The sequence below is a fragment of the Cinclus cinclus genome, chromosome Z (genome assembly GCF_963662255.1).
Source record: "Cinclus cinclus chromosome Z, bCinCin1.1, whole genome shotgun sequence".
NCBI lineage: Eukaryota > Metazoa > Chordata > Aves > Passeriformes > Cinclidae > Cinclus > Cinclus cinclus.
In genome coordinates this window covers 33,181,654-33,200,683 of record NC_085084.1, presented here as the reverse complement: position 1 = coordinate 33,200,683, position 19,030 = coordinate 33,181,654, and the positions used below count along the sequence as shown (strand labels likewise).

At 43.5% G+C, this 19,030-nt stretch overlaps 1 protein-coding gene across 2 annotated transcripts in view; it reads right to left on the bottom strand.

Moving 5' to 3' along the window:
• MUSK (muscle associated receptor tyrosine kinase) overlaps positions 1-19,030 on the bottom strand; it is a 54,188-nt gene that overhangs the window by 18,172 nt on the left and 16,986 nt on the right. The window contains exons 6-9 of one of the 2 annotated variants that reach the window (XM_062513381.1): positions 10,229-10,353; positions 6,081-6,240; positions 4,603-4,609; positions 1,594-1,860 (exon numbers count right to left, since the gene is read on the bottom strand). In XM_062513381.1, coding sequence (XP_062369365.1) covers positions 1,594-1,860; positions 4,603-4,609; positions 6,081-6,240; positions 10,229-10,353 — 559 coding nt within the window. The remainder of the gene's footprint in view (positions 1-1,593; positions 1,861-4,602; positions 4,610-6,080; positions 6,241-10,228; positions 10,354-19,030) is intronic. The other variant, XM_062513382.1, reaches the window with a different exon arrangement.

Sequence of the window (19,030 nt, the reverse complement as noted above, 5' to 3'; positions counted from 1 at the left end):
AGCTGATTAATGTGCTGTGCATGTGTGGCTGAGATATAAATACTGTCCCAGATCTTGAAAAAAGGCAGTGAGATCAATGACAAAAAGAAGAATAATGAGGTGGCAGGGAGGAGCCTGCCAGCAAAAAGCAAATTGTAGTATTTGGCTGCATGATTATCTCTGGATATCTGCACATAATCTTCTTTTGTAGGATATATACCACCCCTGTGTCGATGGTAAAATGCTAAGCAGCATAGGTACCAAATAGAAAATTAAATGGATGGTCAATATTCACGCTGTGATTTTTGTCTGTGCCTTTGTTTTAGAGATATTAAAGGAAGAGCAACAAAAATGGTCCTGATTACAAAAGTAATATGCTGCTGATTGTCCTATAAAACCCCTACATGACTGGAGAAATTATTGCCATTAGACATCTGGCCCAAGTCCAGCAAGCAGTGTGCTTGCCATGTCTGTAGAAAAGATTTTATTTGAGACACTAGACTTGTGGCTATTCTTCCAATAAATGCAGATCTGAACAGTATTTTAAAATGTGTTTCAAGGAAGACAAGAACAAAGCAGTGCACTTTTGGCAAGGATGTCATCTGCCAAAATGTGAAACGGGTAGTGACTAGTTTTTTAGGGGCTGAATATGTCATGAAGAACAAAGCTTCTCCCTGATATATGTGTGTACAGGGCCATCCTCTGCAAAACACGCCAAGAAATCATAATTCCATTACAGTTAAAAATAACAAAACCTGGACTGGGCAGCAGAGGAAAAGCTATGTACAGAGCTTGGAAAAACCTGTTTTATTCTAGTCAGATAAGCTGGGAAAGATGTACAATTTCACTGCAAAGAGGAAAGAAAGAAACTTTCCTCCATGACCATAGCAGGAGGACAAGGAACAACAAGGGAAGGACTGCTCAGGAAGTTGCATAGGAAGGGAGAAGTGTCTGTCACTGGGATATCTCTACAAATACCTGTCAACAGTAGATTAGCTACAGTAAGAGATGCTTTGGACTCCCCAGGGTCCCTGTCAGCCCAATTTCTCTGCACATAGAAGGATACAATAACCACACTGGAGTTTCAGTTTATCAGGTACAATTACACAGGCAATGTCTCTGGTCTCATCATTCTTGTCACATTTTTGTCATAGCAGGAAGTGCTAAACAATTGGCATATTACCTAGGCCAGATTTGTTGCATCTTCTGGAGCTGCATTTAGTCAAAATTTCAAAGAAGCAATTACTCCTTATAGCAATAAAGAATATACATACTGGCCTAGTAAGACTTAACAGATAACAGTATGTTAATTATTGAAACTACCTATCTAATTCAAATGGATACTTCTTTTCAGCACTGTCCTGCAAACACCTGATATAACTTAGAGGTCAGGACTTCAAATCAGACCACACCCTAGCAATGAGCACAGTGAGAGCTGAATCAGTCTGTGTGTACAGAGGAGAGAGCAAAGGGAAAACCTGTGCAAAATTAGAGGGCCCAACATCACTCAGTTTCACTTGCTGCTGCAAGCCTGGACAGTCCCTCACCACACCCTGCTGCATACATATCCCCATGAAATTAAAGTGAAATATGAGCATGTTTTTCTTCATTTACCTGCACACTGGCTTTGGAGCTGGCCCAGCTCCCGAGGGATTGCACTCCTGGAAGATGTAGTTACACAGCAGAGACTCAGCAGCCGGTTGGCAGAATGAACTCACCATTTTCAGTTCAGTCCAGGCAGTGTGCACAAGCAGCTCTTGGGTCTCCTCTGGGTCAGTATACGAGGAGTTGAAGAAAACAAGAGCATTCTTCGCCAAGATAGCACTACACACCTCACCTCTGTATGTGCTGCAGTAGCCTGTGTCACCCTTGTACAGCTTGCTGTCAAGGACAAGAGCACACACACAGTAAGCTCACAGATCTAAACAGCTGCATGAGCACAATGGCCCTGTTTCTGAATAAAGTGGCATGTGTAAGGATAACAGATGGCAGAGGAGATGCTAGATGTTTATAACCACTAAAACCAGCTAATGTAATCCAAGAATCAAACTTCTGCAAAGTACCAGCCCAGGTGAGCCCCAGGGATGAGGCTCAGACCAAGTGTTTAGTCCACATTATAAGAGGACTAAAGACTGAGCAATCACACAGAACCATGACCTAGCATGGCCCCTCACCCTAATTTTCTAATGGGAAAATACTTTACTTTCCTCTTTCCTTGCAATAGAGACCAGCCATGCTGCTTGTTGCAGTCCTGTAATTACTCAGGATTTTCATTCTGCTGTCTAACAAGAGTTAGAGCTTAATTTAATATAGACTTGATGAGCAGGAACCAGGTAAGTTCAACCCATCATGTACCAGAATTTTTCACAAGATCAGGCCAACCTGCTGCCTGCCCTTCCACAGCTCCTGCACTACTCCTGACCCTGCTCCTCTTCCATGTCTTTAGCTGGGGGACTCAGAGACAAGGAAGGCACAAGTCTCTATTTTTTTCCTGGTATTTCTCTGCAAGGCACATCTCTCTTCACCACATCTCCCACTTTGCATGGAGACAGAGCTAGGCAGGAGCAATAAAAATCACAGTAGGGTCATCTTCTTTGAGAGCCATTTATCTTTCCCATGTTATTTGCATCTAGAAGGATATCTCTCCCCCCCAGCATTCCTCCCTTCTTCCCCATGGCCATCAAAAGGCAGCAGCAGGGTAAGAGCAATGCACAGGTCAGCCATGCTTCCAGGAGATCCCATAGTCACCCAACAGCAACAAGGTCTGTGGGTGAGGAGGTGTCCTCTGCCTTGGCAACCCGTGGGACACAATGTCCTTTATATGTGAGGCAAAGCTGGGAAGAAAGGCTCCCTGTGTGGGCGCGATGGCAAAACCTGGGCAGGGAGGAGGGCTGGGTGCAGCTGTCCCCACTGCTCATTCGGTCAGTGTAACTGGGGTCAGAGAGTTCAATTCACAACATGCCAACCATTTGGAGCAGTCAACAGAGCTATTTGTATCTTTGCCTTTTATTTCTTTTGCCTGTCCAAATAATCACCCATTGTTAACTCTGGGGTTTCTTGCTGGTTTTTTTTTCAGAAATCTGGGGGTACATGGACAAAGGATTACACAGGATGTTCACATTTCTGTTCTTCAGATGATGTTCTCTGCTGATGACACTCCCTGGCCCTGTTTTAGCTGCTCAGTTTTGAGGTCCATGTGAATTTTTTCTTTAGTTTCTTTTTCTGCATCACATTGGATAAAAATACAAGGAAGGCCCCAGTCCCTTGAGGTATGCCAAAATGGCAGTGATGCTCTGACACTGCATCATCCCAGGCTCCATGGATACACCTTCATGTGACACAGGAGTCCCTCAGCATGTTACAGTAGTCTCACAGCCCATGACATCTCCCCTGCACACAGCAGTTTTTCCCAAAACAATGCGCTGATCCCAGCACCCTGATAGAACTGCTCTTGGCATGGCAGGGGTCATTATATTTATGTTTTCCTGATTATTCCCATTGTGCTTAATCTGAAAGGTACATCCTTCTTGTGCCCCAGGGGCAAAAGCAGGGACAGATGTGCATGAGGCAGTTGTGCTGCTGGCTTCAGGGGGGTGCAGATGCAGACTGAGAAGAGGTAACAGTCCTAACATTAAGTTTCCTTGCTTTTCTAAAATATGCAAGGAGATAGAGGCCAAATAGCAATGAAGAAGTAGCAAAAATATATTTCTCACAATGGTTTGTCAAAGAAAGGGAACATCATGCAGCAAATGATAGGAACAGCTCTGGGACAGATGGGCTGAACACTTGATCTGTGTCCCCATGCCTGCATACCTGCATGGGTGCAGGTGTAAGGCATAAGTCTGCCATCATCATTGGGTGGTCACTTAATCACTTACAAAGTTCCTGAAACAATCTTGCAAGCTCCTGTGATGGAGGCAATAGCCTTTGCAGGGAGTCTGTGTTAGCAGAGTGGCAAAGCCATTTGCTCAGACTTTCACAGGTTCTGCTCTTTTTTATAATGGCCCGAAGCTCCCAGCCCATCTCCCAGGCTAACATTCTCATTTTCCTTCCAGACTGATCAGGCAGTGCAGCATGTAGAAATATGGAAGAATTCTAAAGAGAAAAATCCAGCTAAATTGTTCAGTCCTACAAGAAATTACTAAGCAGAAGTTAATTTCTCATCACATATATGTGGCTTTACTCATCCATAATTCTGCTTGGAATAAATATAATCTTATTTTGCCCTAATCTGGTGAGTACCTAACCAAATTACATTAATTAACCATGAACAGGCTGGAGCTGAACTTGCAGTTAAGCTTTGCAATGAAAATTTATAAGGTCAAGGGAAACTGTGGATCTGTAACCGAATAGAATTTCCTTTAGAATATTCTCCCCACTACCATATTTCAAACACCCTGACTGCTGGCTTTACTCAAAGCCATCGTTATCCACCCAAGCTTAGTCTCCAATTATGCACGTGTAAAGGAGCTCAGAGATCCCTTTGGGTGAACCTCATCTGCACAGCTGGCATGCAGAAACCATACTCCTTCTTTTAAGCCAAATTAACCAAACCCCTGAGTTCATCATTCCTCTCCGCAGCCCAGAAAGAGCCTCCGCAAAACCACACAAAGTCATTCTTACCTCCATTCTGCCAAGTGGTACCAGATCCAGGAATTGTCATGAACCAGGAAAAAGAAGAAATGGAAAAGACATCAGTGACACTTCATTGTTCCCTCTGAGATGCATAAGTCAAGTTTTCCATGCTAGGAAATATGTCTGACAACTGTAAGCTGTATGAAAAAAAAATGCACCTAAATTCTGTTCTCTTTTGTATCTTCGTGTGGGGAAGAAAAGTAGGCCAACACTGAGCACTGTAAAGTGAGAAAGAATGAGGAGGAGGAAGTGGATTGTCGGTGGCAATGTCAGCTGAAGTGGACTCTTGCACCGTAAACCCTTTCATGCTGAACCTTTGGGTCCTATGTAGACAGCAGGTAGCAGCCTCTGTTTAAGTCACATAGATATCCATTATTTCAGGCATCAGCTGTAACAAGTAGGAGAAGCCAGGGCTGAGATGCAGCACTGGCACAGAGCAATAGCCCCAGCTTGCAGTGCCACAGGGAGTTGGGCAGTGCCAGCACAGGGAGGAGGCACTGGCCATCAGCCAAGGGCCAGGGCACCTCTATCCTGGGAGCCTTGTGAGCTGGGGCAAGGCCAAGGAAGTCTTCTGTTCAGGTCTAGGGTGGTGTTCTCCTCCTGCTGAGCACACACGGCTGGGAGGAGTACAACATCCACCAGCCCACAGTATCTGTCTGCTCCACTGCATTTGTAGGAGACAGACTTGCCTGGGCTAAAAGCAGAAGTGGGGATGGGAAATACAGCACCAAGTGCTGAGTACCCTGTGGGGCAGAGTTTCCTGCTATTCTTTTCAGTGCCCTTTCTTTAAAGGGTGTGATTATTTTCTCAGGAAAGCAGAAGATAAGGCACAGAGAGATGAACAAGTACCTGTCTGATTAAAAGCAGGACCAGAGCTATCATCCCAGGTCCAATGTGATTCTTCTTTCCTATAATTAAATCCCTCTGGCTATCCAAAGAGGGATGGGACAAGCTGACACTTTTTTCTATGATGCTAGCTAGCTCTGACTGAGGTATTTCTCTTCTTTGGAAATTCTTTTTCACATTTGGGAGATGAACCTGAGAGAAGAGACAGCTCCAGGCAAGGCAGGATACTACTCTGACAGCAACCATCCTTCTTTCTGGATGCCAGCCCCTTGTGAAGCTGAACTGCTTGAAGCTATTTTCACTTTGCTGTTAGATGATACCAGCACTGGGTCATGACCACAACTTCCTCCACACGGATGAACTTACCAAGTGTGCTTCTGGGACACAAAGTACAAGACAGAATCAAACATCCAGGAAATGACAGCTATGCCCGTCTCCAAAGTGTAAGCGTATATGAGGAAATAGCCTGGTGGAGGATGTACTTGTACTCAAATTTAGGCCAGTGGACACTATTATCTCTCCAAGGCTTCCCCTCTTCCTCCAGAGTACTCCACACCCCTTTCTTCTTCCCCAGCAAGATAGGCTAAAAAAAATTAATGGCCACTTCTTTCCCTGCATACCTGAAATGCTGATGGTTGCTGCTGCTTTTGCGGCTCCAAAAGTTTTGCTGTGCTTGTTTGTGGCAAGACAAGTGAACAGGCCAGGTCGGGTGACATATACCTGCAGTCTGGAATCAACCACCCTGTCCTTGACACTTTCTGCTATGGATCCCGCAGAAACCTAAAAGAGTGAAGGCCAGTGTGGTAATATTTCCAACAAAGATGAAAACAAAAAAACCAAGGAAAAATCTAAGAGACAGAGTCTCAAGCATTTAAATTAGCAGAGGAAGATGTGGCAAGGAGACAAAAGTGGCGGAGAGCTAAAGCTGCTGGCATTGCTTTGCTGCTTTCTTAGCAGCTGGCCTCACCCACAAAAACAAATGTTAAAAGATATCTCCTGTTTCACACTTCAGCATTACTTTTGCAATTAGGTTTCAGTTCAAGAGGGTCATAATCACAATTTGTTATGTAATTGAGCTGGCTAATTACTACAGGGCTTGCTATAGTAGATTGCCTCACCAAGGAATGGCACAATGTTCACTTTGTGAACTTCCACTACACAGACGAAGAAAAGAAAATAGTTTGGAAGTCATTGATTCTGGATTAATATAACCACTGCCATACTCTCAAAGCAGTCATGAGCAAAGAAAGTGCTCTGGCTCCAACACTTCAGCAGATAGATGGTAGATTTTCTTATCTCGCAATTGGAAGTATGGAAGGGGCTACAAATATAATGATTTTATCCAGCTCTTTTCCCAGATCAGTAATTCCCAGTTAAATAAGCTTGAAGCCTGCTGATTTTGGCCAGCTGGTCTTGATTTACCATCAAGTCTTTCCTGCCAACATGGCATTCATTAAAGTAGGAGAGCAGGATACATACACCCTCTATCTTGCACAGGCAGTGGGAAAGGAGAGCATTGCCTGCTCTGACCTTCACTCTGATAGGAAGCATCAAACATAATTTAAGTGAGGTATGTTCCTTGTGCATCCCATAGGTGTGACCTGACCCCAAAGACTTTGCAGATTTTCTCCCTGGATCTGTCCCAGCAAAGCTCTCTACCTACACATGTAACTAAGACAGAGATATCAATCTGACCTCCCTGGAGGTTGGTAAAAATGTGCTTTCAGTGAGATCTTTCAGTAAAATTAAATACCCATAAGTATTGGCAGTAATAATTTAAAAAGTAAGAAAGAACTCATCAGTGTTGTAATATGTCTTGCAAGCAGATTGAATTCTCTATGAAAAGAAAATGCTGAAAAGAATATATTTGTTTTGCCTCACTCAGAGTCAGCTTGGAGCTGTGGTGAGAATGTTCATGGGAAGAAATCACTAAACAATTAAGCCAGCACAGTTTGCAAGCACTGCCCCAGATATGTCAGTCACTGTGCAAATGGAGAGGCCAGGGTTATTTTTGGCCTTTCAACATGAAATAAGTTCAAGACGGTAGGAGCCCAGAGGATATTTTTTCACCAATATCTCTTTGTTACAGAGCTGCTCAAATTTAGTTTTAGAATCCTTTCCTCTCCAGAAAGCAATCAGCACTAAAATGGTGCAGGGACCTTCTCAGTAGGAAGGAGGTATTTCCTACAGGCCACCCCTGCCTTCCAGCATCTTGGTGGGATAGGTGACTTCTTGCCATGAGTAGCTTGTGCTAACACAGTCTTCTTTCCCTGCTGGATTCTCAGGCCTCAGGTGTACCATGTATGGCAGCTCTGGACTGTGCCTGCCCAGCACAGAAAACTGGGATTGTTCCTTCCAGCTTGGGATGCAGGAGGGAGAGGTTGCTCAGGTAACTGCAAGCAGTACAAGCAGTATACAGCATGTACAGTGGAAAATCACAGGCGGGACTGTGGGCCTAGGATTTCCACACTGGCCATCTGTTCTTTTCTTTACTGGAAACTTCAAGATGTTCCCTTGTGTTAATTGATTCCCCTTCCTTAACAAGCACGTTTCCTGAGATTTTGTTCCCAGGAGTGCTCTTTTTAACCTTCAAAATATCACCTCAGCTACCAGGAAATTAGAGACCTCTTCATATCTTCACACCTGGCTCATTTATTCCTGGATGTATGGAAAACTACATTATAAGGTCCATGATGCCCTGTAGTACATAGCAGGAGGAAAATGAAATGTGTTTCTATTTAGGTAGGCCAGGCAGCTGCTGCACAGAGGAGTTTCCATCGTCCTCTTTGAGGGCAGCTCAGTAAGCTCAGCAGACTCCTGTTCTTTGAGCCTCAGGACAATTACAGGTCAATGTTCAGAGACCATAATGCCACAGGCATGCTGCATCTTCAAATTACTCAACATTGCTGTGAACCAGCCCTCAAATTCACCATCTCCAGTCCACTGGCTTCCTGCTGACTCTCCCAGAGATGGGCTCTCATTAAGGTTTCCTTGCCATATTTGAAGTGAGGCAATCTGGAGCACTACCCTCCTGGGACTCTGCTATGCCTTTCAGATAGGAATGGGGCAGAGCAGATATGAGCAGTCAAGCAGTCGCCCAGGCAGGGGCTGAGCATCATCTCATATATCACCCCAGCTCTCTGTGGGACCCACCATCGGGATCTCGACAAAGCACAGGTCTGTGCCCTGGAAATCTACTGCACTTTCCAGGCACCCCAGACCCTGCAAAAGGTTTCATTCCCAGTGGGGAACAAGTCTTAACACCTACAGTTATCTCAAATTAAATATTGTCAGAAACCACCAAGCACCCATGAGTCTCAGCAGAGGCTGATTTTGATCCCTTTGCTGCTCTGCCTAGCAACACTGATGGAATATAGAAAAATAGCCCTAATCAGACTGGAGGACACCATAAATTATCAAGGAGGCAAGAAAGGCAAGACAGCCTTCAGAGTAGCTATAGGGTTTTAATAATGTGTTTTAATTTATGGAAAGAGGATATACAAACCAGAATGGTGATAGTCCCCTGAAGTAAGGACCAAGAGGATTTATTGGTCCTCTGGACAAACAAGTCCACAGGAATGGTCAAGATCAGCCTGTGCTCAGAAGGATTCCAGGTTGAAGGAGGTCAGTGAGGAAGAGCAGAGGGAAATTGCCAGCCTGCACTCAGCAGACACTCCACCTGCCTCCACAGAATCACTCCCTGGGGCTCACATCATTTGAGAAGTTGTCAAAAGACCAAAGAGGGTATAAAACATGTTCACCTTAAGCACATGAAGACTAGAGGGAACCCATGGCAGGCTTGGGCTGCAGAGCTGCCAGGACTGTGGTGTCCTGCTCAGTCCCACACAGGCAATACTAGGCTTCAAGTAGGTCTTCAGTTCACTGAAATGAAGGCATTGCAATAGCCTGCACACAAGCATGAAAGCCAGGCTAATTGAAAGCAAGCACCCATATTAAGTGGTCAGGATCATTAGACCATGTAATCTTTCCTATGAGATGCAGTTGATTTGCAGCCCTTGGTGCCTGCCACAGAAGAGGGTGTGCCTTTCTAAAGAGCATGCTTCTGACCAGGAGTAAATTGATGACATATTTCACATCACCTAGGTCAGTCTAGAAAATTTTAAATATGTTATGCATAATGCTGTTCGACAGGTATTTGACCTCAAGACAGTTTGCTTTATCTAACTCCTTGGTTTGTGTTACTTTGTCAAAGACACAATTTTGCCTTGTTGTTCTTACCACATCAGGGAAGGGAAGGGAAGGGAAGGGAAGGGAAGGGAAGGGAAGGGAAGGGAAGGGAAGGGAAGGGAAGGGAAGGGAAGGGAAGGGAAGGGAAGGGAAGGGAAGGGAAGGGAAGGGAAGGGAAGGGAAGGGAAGGGAAGGGAAGGGAAGGGAAGGGAAGGGAAGGGAAGGGAAGGGAAGGGAAGGGAAGGGAAGGGAAGGGAAGGGAAGGGAAGATAGCTGCAGAAATACACAGCAAAGTCCTAGTAATTCTGGCTTGGAGGAAGGTTGGCAGGATCTAAAGCACTCTTCATCTTGGGCTTTCCCGATCCTAATAAACTAAGTCATACAATACCCTGGAGAAGGGGGACAATGTTTTTCCAGAGGAGAAAACTGCAGCAGTGAGATGAGTTGGACTCAGCTAGTTGGCAAACCAAGGTACTAAGTTAGGAAGGAATGGAAACCACTGGTGCTGACTACCAGCAATGTTGTGCTTCCAGCAGATAGCAGTCCTCCAGTGTCAAAAGCAGGAAAAAGAGGTACTTACAGCTTTCCCATTTTCCAGCCAGGTGACAGTAGGGACTGGAAGACCGGTCGCTGTGCACCGCAATGTCACCACAGACCCAAAGGTGATGTTTTGGGATTCAGGAGCCTTCAGGATTCTGGCAAACACTGTAAGAGAAGACAAAGGTGCTATTTGAATGATAATGCAAAGCTGACTCTGGTGGTGATATGGCTATACTCCCTCCCCAGCGAGTCTTGATGTAATTCACAGCTCCATGAAAAAAAGCAGAGTTTAGAACAGGTTTCCCAATGAGTGACAGTCTTGGGAGAGAGATGAGGAGGAGGAAAAAAAACTGTTCAGAATAAAAGGCATTCATTCTGCAGCTTACAGACCAAAAGCTTACCTCTGTAAATTTCTGTGCCAAGTCCAAAGCCTCAGAGGAGATAAGGTGCAAGAAAACCAAGAGCAAACTCTTCAGCAACATGCAGATGGAACAGCTTACAACAAGTTACCAGGCTACCCTGCTCAGGATGACCTCCTGTGAGGCTTTTTCCAGACCATTAAGGACCACCAGTATGCACATGTGCCATGAAGGTCAAGGATCAGATAAACTCAGTCTGATTGCAGTGATTAAGACTTGCCACAGAGTGCTGCAAACAGTGGCATTTTCCACACTACAACAAGCCCTAGGGGAAAGTGTGTAACATCAAGCTTTAAGGTATGAGAGAAGAACTGGCAAAAACTTTAGGAAGATGAGATTGCAGTGAGTGGAAATGTTGCTTTTTTTAAGTGGCTTTTCATTTCTACAGCTCTTGTTTCTTTTGTGGAAATATGGTTACTGGGCACTTTGTAGATAAGCAAAATAAGCATTCCCTTTGAGGCCTCCCCGCTTTTTTTTTTTTGTTCTAGTTTTTTGCTGTTGGTGGGGCAGGGTCAAGGTAGGGGGGACTGTTGGCCAGAAGTAACAACTGAAGTATTTTTGCTGAAAACTTATTTTGATCCAGAAACACAACCCTGATGGTCTTCACAAGCTGCTGTACTTAGACCACATAGAGAAAAGCAGAGAAATTTCCCACCTGGAACATTTGAGTTTTGACCTAAATTTTTTAGTGGAAAAGCCAGAATGTCTGTATGGAAGCAGGCTCAATAGCATTGCCATTTCTTACTCAAATTTCTCATCCTTAGTGATTAACACCTTCCGGACCACACAGAAATATCTAAAAGTCTCTGTCAGAATTTTTAATAGGCAGGGAAGTTCCTCTTGGAGTTGTCAGAAAAAGCTGAGATTTTATTTGCCACTTTTATCTGTATGCTTCTCTTTATCAACATACCTCACCATGTTGCCACCTTCTCTTTGCCCTGCTTAGAGCTGGAATATCTGTCCCCACTATTTGGGATGGGAAGGCTTTGTTTGCAAAATTTCAGTTGAACTGAAAAAAAGTTTATGCTTTCCACATAGTCCTTCCACCCAGTTCTGAGCTTGTATGCATCTTAGATTTGTTTCGACAAAGAGCTTAAAAACAGCTTTTGCTCATAGATAAGTAGCAGTAGGAGTTCATTGCAGCATGGAACCCTTTTTGTCATTCATTAAGCTCTTGGGCAGGGACTTTTAGGAAGATTAAGTTTAATGTCAGTGAAGTGAAAATGGTGAGTGGATAAATATTATATTGAGCTTCTTAATTCTTCTGTGTGCTCCAGGCAATCCCACCTGCCTGAAGTCAAAGCAGAGTAGCATCAGGCTTCGGCACCCCCTTACCCCTCAGTGAGGCCGCAGGTATGGAGCTCCATCAATTGTAAGCAAAGCTGCAGTGACTGCCCAGAGGCTTTTCTCATGAATAATAAGTAAAATGAAACCTTTATCTGAAGTTTCGCTTCAGGCCATTAACACCAGATGGTTACAAATTTAGACCCAAGTTTTGCAGGCTAAGCTCATAATTATATTTATATTTCACTTGGAGAAATACTAAACTTTGGGGCCTGTCCTCTGGCAGCCGTTATATTCACATGGCTCCAGCTGAAGCCAGCACTTTAGCTTCCAGATTCAGAATACTTCCCTTAGTGCTTTTCTCATGCTGCCCAGTGTGCTGCAGCATCAGTAGCCCGACTGATGCTGCTCTCTGACTCTTCTGCTCAGATGCTGCCCAGTTAAGTTAATATCAAAATGGCACATTGCCAGCACCAGTTAGCTGATGCTGGATGGTGGTAAGCACATATGTCCTCCACTGTACTAGCTGCTCTCCAAAAACCTGCTAGGATCTTTCAGCCAGGAGGAAAAAAGACACACTTTGAAAATGGCAATAACACAGGCAGTGTCTTGCCTGGCATGGCACCTGTGGGGAGGTCAGAAAGCTGCATTCCCCTTCCCGGGGTCCAACCATCAACACTGATCACTGCACTTGCTTTAGTAGCCCAGCACACTGCTAGGTAAACAGTAGTCTGCCAGCATAGGGAAGGTAAAGCATCAGGCCATTCTTAAAATCCCAAAACACCAATACAGAGATAAAAAATCCAGCAACACCTCTTAATTATTCATATTTCTGGTGGCAAGTACTGCAGGGAGGGACAGCTAAACAAAATTTGGCCTATAAGGAACTAATCTGATTTCCAAAGTGTGAAAGAATTGAGATTCCTCCTATCCACAGTGCTATCATGTGCATTTTTCAAGACCTTCAAGCTTGAAGTTATAGGTCTAATTCTGTAACATTTCAGGTACTTACATTTGCATAGTTTGAAATATTTCACTTAACTATCTTAAGTACATAGCTGTAGATAGTATTACTGGAATAAACTGGGAAGGGGAGGGCAGGGCAGATTATATAATTTTATTTTTAAATGAGAAATTTCCTGGGACAAGGGCCTGACTTTCCAATGGGTTTTGGAGCACAGCTGATTGGCCAGTCCAGGGACATATTTTCCAAAGGGCTCTCAATCACTTTGGGAAACAGTATTAAAAAATAACATCAGCTATTTCTCAACCTCCTAATCTATGGGTAGATGATTGACACACTGACATTGCTGTCAGACTTGAGTGCTGTGGGAAAGTCAGGATGGGTTGCATAAGTGCAGCCAGTGTCACCATCCAACTGTGCAAAGCAGAGCAAGAACACCAGGATGAGCTCAGTGTCCATTTTGGCAACTGCATGAGCAAGCATGAGCAACAAAATCAGTCCTGTATCTAGATGACAGAACACAACTATGATTTTTCTGCCGCCTCCCTTACCTCTCCTGCCCCCCAAATTCCACAAGTGAAAAAAGAGGCACAGGCAAGGAAGAAACGGCAAATATGGTAGTGGTGCAGCTGACAGGAAGATTTTGGTGAAAGGTAGGAAGAGGAAGGATCAGGAAATAGCAATAAGTGTTTGTAAAATTCTTTTTTTTTGGTAGGCTGAGTACCTTGTCTTGTTCTCAGTTTTCCTCTGAGTGAAAATTTCCAACAATCAGGTGATTTCTAATACTTCATTGCTTGTCTGCCTTTCTCTACATCCTTCTGAATGTGGATTTTGCTCTTGCTTGTTTAGCTATGTTGCTGTAACAAGGTTAGCAAAATTCTCATCAATACCCCTGGGCTCTCTGCACTTGATTTACCCACGGGCATGCCAAAAAGAAGTTAGGGAAAGTGGGCAAAAGATGGCTTAAATTATTTATTTATTTCAGTGGAAAATAAAACAGAGGAGCTGTAAATGAAATCCAGACATCTAAAAGCCAAGCCAGCATGTCAAATATCACTCCCAAGCCCCTTAGTAAGTGTATCTTTTACAGCCTTGGTAAATGATGTTCTGTGCACTGCAGGGCTTGCTAGGAGGTATCTGTACTGTGGCCAGCTGCTCTCATTTCTGAGAATTACGTAACATCATCTAGTCCAAACAGTAGGGCTTTAATTCAGTCACAAAATTTTTATACTATAAAAAGATTAAAGTAGCATGCCATCCCCCCTGCCTCCACGCTGTATGGCTAACTCTTTCCAGGTGACTTTTTTTCCCCATTGCCTTTGATTGAGCTATGTTTCATTTCCCAGGTTTGGGGTTTGGTCCTGCAGTCCTGGCAGATGCCTCTCCTCAGTCTGGGTACAGCCAATTTTTTTGTTAAAGAAGGCTGGATTTGGCCAGTCACAACCAGACAGATGTGTAAATGGCCTGGGTCCATGCTGCTGCTTTTGGGAAAGGATGAAGTGATGCCCAAAGCACCAGTGATGCTGTTTGGTTTTTGCCTTTTTTCTTTTATGTTTTCTGTATTCTTTTCACATATATCTGTAGCTCTGTAGCTTATGGTATTAGCAGCTAGTTTTCCCATTCATTTTCCATGCCCTTTCCACAGAAGAAAGACAAAACAAATGCCAGAGCTCCAAGCCCTGAGCCCCAGTGCTATCTTTGTTCTTCATGGGAACCAAGGCCAAGAACAAACTCTTGGACAAAGTACAGCCAGTGCCAAGGAGGGGCTCCAGAGAAGGGGTTTCACCGGGGGCAAGGGGAATTACATCACCACTTGTCTTCCTAATTTGTCAATTTTATCAATTATTCTAATTTCCTAAAACCTATAGAAATGTGCTCATCCTTGGGAGGGTGGGCTTTTGTGGACATCTTTCCACAACTGCCCTGGAAGGCCTTCAAATAAAGATCCACTCTTATATTACCCCCTTACTAAAATCATCACAAGTTTCATTTCCAAGCTGGGAAAAGGGCAACACCAGGACCAGTTTTAGGGTGTGGGGTTTATTTTTTTATCTAGAGACCACGGTTGCTTTGGTGAACCCTGTATTTAAGAGAATATGAGCAACACTTTCCCATGTATGTGAATTAACCTAGCCTGTCAAAGCCTAGGCTTTCACATCCAAGAAGTTGTTGCTAGTCCTAGCACACTGTAAAATATCTGCATCACCAGTAGTCCAAACCAAGGTAAGGCCACCAGGAGCTAAATCTGTGGCAACCACCTGGCAGCATTCCCTTCCCTCTGCAGCCAAAGTCTGTCCTGACATATGAGCCAGACCCAATGTGCCCATCCTGTCAAATCTGATATCTCAACCTGCATCACTTTCCTAGCTGCTTTGTATTTATCAATGAAACATGGCTTTTTGGGTGATTGAAACCTGGTCTTATGCATAATTTTGTTTTGCAGCTAAGCTACAGAACATAATATGTAAAGATAAATCCTGTGTGCACAATGTATTTTCCCTTGTATCCAGTGCTGTTTTGAGATCCAATGTATCTCTATTGCTGCAGGAGCTGGTAAACTACATATTGTCTTGAAAGGTTTCCTGATATAAATATCCTAGCAAAGACTTTTCACTTTACAAAATTCATGTGTAAGTACTTAGCTAAATTGCAAGCATTTTTTGTTTCTGTTTGCCAGTGTTCCCATAGCTCTTTTGTACCCGAAGCGTGAAAGGTCAGAATTATTTATTGTCTGCAGAGGTGTCTCTGGGCTTGGATTTTGCTTACTAAGCCATTAAAAAACATTTCTGCTTGCCAGATGTATGCTCTGAAGTAACATGAACTTATGCCACTGTGATTTTTGCCAGTGAGAAGTCCATTTGCCTAACTCCCCATTCAGATTCATTCAGCTCATAACCATTCACTCTTCCTGACAAGCCTAAACCAGGTGGTCAACGAGAGGTAAATAGTAGAGGGACTACCTTTTCCTTCCCACTGGTGAGAGACAAGGGGTAGGTCTGACAAATACATTTTTAAATACATGGAAACCTGCGGCGTTTGTGTATTCTAACATTACCTGAATAAAATTTTAAAAAAATCTTGAAATACCAGGGCCAAGAGCAGGGCACACACCATGCTCATGGATCAGCAGTCACAGAGCTAATCACATTCCAAGAGCCAGGGCTGACCAGCCTCTGCAGCTAACATGACAGGCCCGAATCCCACCCTGGAGAACACAAAAATGCTCCAGCAAGGACAGCCAACCACTCCTCTCGCAGCAGCAGCAGCAGCAGCAGCAGCAGCAGGTCCTGCGCGTGGCTTAGCACATCCAAAATGGGGATTGGTTTATAATTAAATCCCAAGATAACTGCAAGGTCAGTTTTACTTCAATCTCCAAGTATTTCTTACCAAAATTGCAGTATTTATCTTTTTGTAAGCCTACCAAGTAAATACAAAGAGGAGCAAAACAGCTCAGGCAAAGTTGATATGAGACAGTTCCATTCATCTCTATCAAATTGCTTGCATATTTTTATTTAATCTATGTACAAACATGCTTATTGCTAGGAAACCATATGTACACATGTTAACAAAACAAAAAAAATTACAAATGCAGTAGGAAATCCACACAATCATTGTATTATTTCTCAATGAGCAGCACTATTTTGTATGGGGCCCAAAACAGCAAGGTGAGGAAGAGATGTAAGCAAGCTGTAAGCAAGCAGTATTTTATCATCCACTGACCATTTCCCTGTTATTAACCCAGGAGGTTAAGCTTTCCAGTGTGTCTGAAGTATCTGCATCTTGTAAAAAATCACAAAATAGAAGCTCTTCTGGCTCCTGATATATTAATTTGGAGACTTGGGTCTTGTCATAGCTCTTACAACATCTTGCAGCACTGGCTGGACTCCACAACAATGGAGACACAGACACTCAGCCTGGAGCCTGAGACTATGAGATGGACACCAGGGTCAATTCACAATCTATATGGAAGGAAGATAGTGCAAAGCACATCATCTCCATCCTGAATCATATCCAGATTCAAAGCTCTAGTGTCTGTTATCAAAGCAATTTTTCCTTAGCCAGGCAATAACTTTTCAAGGTAACTTTATTTCAGGGTATGCTCCTAGATTTATGGGTGGTAGGACAATTTGCATTAGTAGAAGGACTCATGATGGTAAACATATCAGCTGCTAACTTCTCAGCTGTGAAAGACTTTACAGTGCATGTGGATGTCTCTGGAATCTTAAAAGGAAACACCACAAATACACAAAGATGTAATAACCAGGAGTAAAATGTAAATAGATAGCTTATATCCTGTGTAACTATATAAAACCTGTTCTGTACAAGTGTTCATCTCTATATACAGAGCAAAGACTAGATTAAAGGACAAGTGAGGATAATGTGTTCAAATTACTTCCCAAGGAAATGAATGAGGAAATTCTTTTCATGTCAGTTCTGGTCTTATATATGTGTTTGGTTGCTTTGAAGGAAACCTTTTAAACCTCCCCATGCTCTGTCTCGTCTACAGTACAGAGTAATATCATGTGCATTTATCTTTGCCCTTACCCACTACTGCACTTGAAATTGGAAAGGAAGTTCCCAGCCTTCCAAAGTCAAGCAGCAATTACTTTTCTTGTTCCATTCATGATCATGACTGACAACAAGGCTACCAGTCCTTGTGCAAGTATTGAAATCTTCATGACTATGAACAAGTCTCCCACTCTAAGGAATTGAACAAACAATTATGGGGAATCACTGGGATACCAAAAGGGAGATCAGTCATTCATCATCCTGACATTTGGTCTCCACCACTGAGTAACAGCAATGCCATAAATTTAATTACATGTCATGTGGAAAGTTCTTTCTTACATCTGCTTTAAAGTACTGTTAGCAGTAGTTGCTGGGATATTCCTTGGTTTGGGGATTAGCAAGTAGCCTGTTCCCTGCTCACCTTATTGATCATGAGTGTTTGATTTTTAGTCTTGAAAACTCATCTAGTTCCTCCCACATCAGAGATCCATCTTTGTTCCAAATTTCCAACTCCCTGCTTGGTATGCCCTTTTGTGAGGATCTATGAGGAGCTCAGAATACTTGTGTAAGTTTGCTCTGGTCCCCTTTATCTGATAGCTGTGGATAGTCTCTATCCTCCACTCCCTTCATTGTTCTGTGGGAAGCTCATGCTTTCCCGCTAGCCAACAGTTTATAAGAGAGAGGAGTTTTTAACTGCTGTATTTTTTTTCTCTTAAAACCACAATTCATGCAATGATGTGAGAAGGTCATAAATTTTGCAAGTGCCTTCCTAAGGTCTTTGGACCTCTTCCCTTAAGAGGGGAAAGAGGTTTTTGTGAAAGGAAATAGCAGGCTCAGATGCTTTTTAAAGAAGAATTTTGCATATGTGCCTTGTCTGAAGCCTCATGCTCCCAGGAGGCCCTCACTGCAGCTCCTCTGTGCCAGAGGCCACCTGTGATAATGACTCAAAGGCAGCATGAACCTCCTGCCAATGTCACTGGAGAGCAAGCCTTCGGAGTAAATTAAATAACTCACACCTATTTGTCATTTGCTGAAGATCTGAAGCTGTTTTCTTCCTCCAGCAGCTTGCCCTGTTACCCTGTAATTAGGGCCATGGTTGACTCTGCAGCATCTGAGAGCCTTGGATGATTCTGGTGAATGCCACAGGTAGGAGGAGATTTAATGAGGTATGCTGGGTTTTCAGTTACACCCACGCCACCCCACTGAGGCCAGTCAAATACTTTGGTGTAATTACAGGCAAACTTGTTCTTTCCCAGTAACGCTTCCTCCCCCCAAACCTTTCGCAATTTTTAAAATCAAACTGCTGTATTCACCCTTTACTGTCACAGGACATTGCCTGCAGTTCCTACATACACCAGCTTCAACACAAACAGGAAAGCCATTGTTTCCCAGAGCTTCTGCCTCTGCTCAAGGCCGAGACAAAGATTCTTCTTCAGTGTTGGTATTAGAACTTCTATGAGGAAGTTTCACCCTATACTTAAACAAAGTACTGTAAAAACTTCCTTTCCAGTTTGCTCTTTGGCAATTCCACTGACTCAAAACACTCTGCCTCAAAAGATGATAGAGATAAAAATTCAGATTTCACACTGAAATCTAATCTATGGGAAATGCAAGGTAACAGCACTGACTGGCTGCCCCAGTAATCTCCTGGCATCTCCCTTTCCTG